The 4530-nt window shown below is 68.7% G+C and overlaps 1 protein-coding gene across 1 annotated transcript in view; it reads right to left on the bottom strand.

Annotated features, from left to right (window-relative positions):
* Nucleotides 1-289: 289 nt before the first annotated feature.
* The window catches only part of LOC112124688 (glutamate receptor ionotropic, kainate 5-like), a gene marked incomplete at its 3' end in the record, with an annotated part of 5360 nt that continues 1119 nt past the window's right edge, over nucleotides 290-4530 (bottom strand). The window contains exons 4-6 of the mRNA XM_026662049.1: nucleotides 4173-4398; nucleotides 514-642; nucleotides 290-411 (exon numbers count right to left, since the gene is read on the bottom strand). Coding sequence (XP_026517834.1) covers nucleotides 290-411; nucleotides 514-642; nucleotides 4173-4398 — 477 coding nt within the window. The remainder of the gene's footprint in view (nucleotides 412-513; nucleotides 643-4172; nucleotides 4399-4530) is intronic.

Below are 4530 nucleotides of genomic sequence, written 5' to 3'. Positions count from 1 at the left end.
CCTCCCGGCGCCGGACGCCTGGGTTCCTTCCTCACCACCCCTCCCGGCGCCGGACGCCTGGGTTCCTTCCTCACCACCCCTCCCGGACGCCTGGGTTCCTTCCTTGCCCCCTCTCCCGGCGCCGGACGCCTGGGTTCCTTCCTCGCCACCTCCTGGTGCCGGACGCCTGGGTTCCTTCCTCACCACCCCTCCTGGCACCGGATGCCTGGGTTCTTTTGTCACCCCCCCCCCCATTCCAGCACCAGACGCCTGGGTTCCCTCCCCGTCCCGGAGCCCCAGCGCTCCCCACCTCCTCGGTCTCCGCCGAGCGGCGCGTGGCCCAGACGAATTCCATGACGGCCACAAAGACGGCAACGACGAGTCCGCAGATGAGAACTACAAAAATGCCCCCGATGTTCTCCATGCCCAGGCCTGGGGGGAGAGACGGGGTCAGGGGGGGCTGGCCGCACTCCCCCACACACTGCCAGTCCCCCCCCCCCAGCTGGGCCTGCAGCGCCCCCCGGCCCCCCTCACCTTTGGCCCGATGATCCTGCTCCTTGGGGCACTTGCCCCCTTCCCACCACTTGCGCTTGAGGATCTCGAGCCGGTTGTTCTCCTGCAGCTGCAGAATGGCCAGCGTGATCTCGTCCCGGAACGGGGAGCCTGGGGAACGGGGGGTCAGGACACTGCGGGCACGGGGGGGCTGCCCCCAGCCTGGCCCCAGGGAATGGCCCAGCTCCCCAGCTGCCTTTCCGCCCCCCAGGACCCCCCAAGAGAACAGCCTCTGCTCCCCTGCAACCCGCTGCCCCCTGCTCCCCAGAACCCTCCAAGAGAACAGCCTCTGCCCCCCACATGGCCTGCTCTGCCCCCCTGCAAGCCACTGCCCCCTGCCCCCTGCGAGCCCCCAAGGGAGCAGCGGGTCACTGACCCACGGGTGGTCTCCGAGCTGTGTGGTCGTGTCCCTTCCCAGGCGGGTCTGTGCGGGCCGCGGGCACCGGGAGTCCTCCCAGCGGTATCGGGCAGGTCGGCAATTCCCCGGCACGGTAAAAAGGCCCCCGCTGCCCCCTCGGCCCCTTCTCGCCGGCAGCGGGATGTGGAACGGACACGAGTGGGGAGGTCGGGAACGTCTGTTCTCCTGCGAGTGCCGTGCATCTCCATGACAGTCTCCCTCCCCGTGAGGCGACCCCCCGGCCCTCATGCGGCAGCTCTGCGGCGGGCTCAGCCCCCCGGGCCTGCATGGACGACCAGGTGATGCCCGGCACATGTCCAGCCGGGACCTGGCTGCCGAGCCCTGGCAATCCTGGCGTGCGCCATCGAGAGTGGGAGCGAGACCTTCGCCAGGTCGCAGCCTGGGACAAGTGGGCGGTTCTAGGTTTTTCCAGTGGGTTGCATGCAGGGGGTGGGACTCAGTTTCCCTGGGCGTTACTGGTTTAACGAGGTGAGGGGAGAGGGAGTGTGTTTTGCAGAGGACCGGAGAGAGGACGTGGGGACCCAGCCGGTGGCCAGGAGGATGGATACCCCAGCGACCTGGTGACCCAGAGGCCCAGCTGAGGAGACGCAGCCGGTTCTGGCCAGTGGGAGGACAATGGGCTGCAGAGTGAGGACCCAGTGACCTGACCAGCCGGTTCCAGCCAGAGGGAGAAGCAGGAGAGGAGGCCCCGGTTTACGACCCTGTTTACCTGGAGGGAAGACAATGGACAGGGGCGGGGCTTGGGGCCGGGGGTATCAGATGCCCAGCTGGGGAGCAGGGGATCTCAGGGCTGGAGAGGGGGAGCAGGCAGAGCCCACCTGGATGCAGAGAGACTGGGATGTGCTGGGCTGAGGGAGGCCAGGCCTGAGGCCGGAGAGTTTCCTGTGCTGGGTTCAGACGCTCAATAAACCTCCTGTGTTACGCTGGCTGAGAGTCGCTCCGGGCTAGAGAACGGGACGGGTGGGGGGCCCGAGTGAGTGGACTCCCTGAGGGCAGACAGACGTGCTAAGGCTCAGAGAGGTGCGGCTCCAGGAGGTGGAGGGGCCTGACCCTGGGAGAGAGTGGACCCCCGAGAAGGGCTGTCGCACTGAAGGGGGTTCCCCCCACGGACCGCATGGGGCCAGGAGTGGGCCTGACCTGGGAGTCCGTGACAGCCCATGCGGATGCAGGACGTGATGCAAAAAGAGATTCTCTGGGCTGACTCGGTTCCCTTCCATCCTGTCCGTGGCAGCGACGGAGACTTGAGCAGACTTTCGCTGTACAAAGCCGGTGCCCAGCTGACGTCCGGAGTCTCTGTTCTCCCGGCTTCGGACAGAGCCCGGAAGAAAACCTCCCGGGTCCTGCGCCCGCCGTAGGGATGTGGGCAGAGTCGCACCTTGGCCTGACGAACAGCGCGGGACCCGGATCTCCGAGACTCCCCGGCCAAGGGAACGGCCACCAGGAACCCTTGTCGGCTTTGCCAGACGTGCCGCTCTGACTGGCGGGTTCCTGCTCCCCAGGACGGCTCTCGGAGCCGCGCCCAGCCACGGAGCCGCCTCGCCGCCCGGTGACGGGTCCCGCGGTCCGGGCCGAGCCCGCGGCCCTGGGGCTGGTTGGCTGACAGGTCTAGTAGGGTCTGCCCTGGCCCGGAGCAGAGCCGTGGGAGAAGGGGCACAGGGGGAAAGGCCTCGCGCAGTCTCCCTTCCTGTGGCACACAGACGGCGTCCAAGAGGGAGCCGGGCCTGTGTCCCGGATACGAGCAAACCTGGGGGCATTTCCTGCCTGGCCGCAGCTGGGTCTATGTGGGGGAGAAGCCGGGTCTCCAGGTGTCCGGGCGAACGGCCAGGCGTGAGCATTGGGGATCTGTGATCCCGGCCAGGAAAGGGCCTCGGGTGAACCCCAATCCTGGCCCTGCCACGTCGCGATCGGATTGTCTGTATGGACCGACGTGCCGCTCTGAGCTCGGTGACGCTAATTCCTCCTGGGTCTGGGGGGTCCCGTCCCCTCCCGTCCCGTCGGTGAGCAGCGCCACTGCCGGGGCAGTGAGAGCGCCAGCCTGGGACACGCCCCGACGTAGCCACGACTGGAGGGGCCGCATCTGAGCCACATAAGTCCCACGTTCCCTCGGAGCGTCCGGCAGCCCCTGGCTGCGGTGATGGGACGTCCCAGAGCCTGGGTGCTGCGAAGCCCTGAAGCGGTTCTCCTGGATCCAGCCGGGAACCACCCCTACGATCCGTCCCGAGCCGGCGAGACGGGCGAGACCCACAAGCGCCTCCCCCGTATGCCAGGGCCGGGCAGACCCGCGCGTCCCCTCCCGGGCCAGCCCCCCTGCGGTGCCCGGGCAGCGAGCGATGCTGTGGGGTCGGGCCCCGGGAGGAGGCAGGGGGTGCTGCACCCCCATTGCTGGCTTGCCCAGGACCGGGACCTGTCCCCCGGAGCTGGCCCTTGTGGGTCACAATTCGGGGCAGATGGTGTTGGGAGGGCAGGCTCCTCTCCATGGCTCGCCCTAGGTGGGGCATCTGCGGGCACCTTCCCGGGGCCAACCAGTCAATGCCCCTTTGGGAGCAGCCTGGCGCTGGCTCCTTGGCCTTGGGACCGGGCGGGGGGTCTGCTACAGGAGGCCGGGGCTCGGGCTGCCGCTCCCACGAGGGGGAATTTGAGTCTGTCCCTCTCCTAGGTTCTGGGTTTAAAGTTCTTACAGAGCCGGCGCTGGACTATGGCCCTGTCCCAGGTGTGTGGGACCCTGGTCTGCGCTGCCGGAAATCCCGCAGCCCCGGGCGTGATCCAGCTCCGTATTCCAGCCCAGACTGCGCTGGAACCGCCAAGGGGGGGTCGCTTGCGTCCCAGCAACCGGGCGGTGAGAAGGGACCGAGGGGCAGCGGGGCCCTTTTACCGCGCCAGGGAGGTGCCGCTCCGGGGGGCACCAGAGCCGACCTGTTGGATACCGCTGGGGACGACGCCCAGCGCCGGCGCCCACAGACCCGCCTGGGAAGGGACATGAGCTCCCAGCTCGGAGACCAGCCTCTGCCCCCCATCCCCATCCGCCGGAGAGACCAGCCTGACCCCAACAACCCCCCGTCCCAGCCCCATTTGGAGGAACACCCTCGGCCCCCCATACCTCCCCGCACACAGTCCTGACCTATCCCTCCCTGCGAGCCCCCCACCAGCCCCCAGGAGTCGCTGATGCAGGGCCCCCCCGGGGCAGGGACGGAGCCCCCCAGCCCCCGCCCAGCCCCCGCCCTACCCAGGGGCAAGCCGATGCCGTAGCCTTTGGTGTCCAGCAGCCCCCCGATCTGGGTGAGGTTGCAGTTGCGGCGCCGGTGATACTCGTTCATGGTGGACTCCAGCAGGAAGGCGTATCTGGAATTCAGCACCCGGGCGATTCCCTCCTCCGTGCTCTTCACGAAGACGCTGGGCTGCTTGGAGTGCATGTAATTCCACATCCGCTGGTAGGTCTGGTACCGCGAGTTCTGCGGGAGGGGAGAGCCGGGCCTGCCACAGCTGCGGGAGCCCAGGGCGGGGCCAGCAGGGGCTGCGGGTCGGGAGTGAGGGGCACCGGCAGGGCTGGGGGGGGCAGGGGCTGCGGGTCAGGAGTGAGGGGC

The sequence above is a fragment of the Terrapene carolina genome, unplaced genomic scaffold (assembly GCF_002925995.2).
Source record: "Terrapene carolina triunguis isolate 2854851 unplaced genomic scaffold, T_m_triunguis-2.0 Scaffold21767, whole genome shotgun sequence".
Taxonomy (NCBI): Eukaryota; Metazoa; Chordata; order Testudines; family Emydidae; genus Terrapene; species Terrapene triunguis.
Note: the sequence above shows the minus strand (reverse complement) of the source record. Positions and strands in the feature narration are given on the sequence as shown.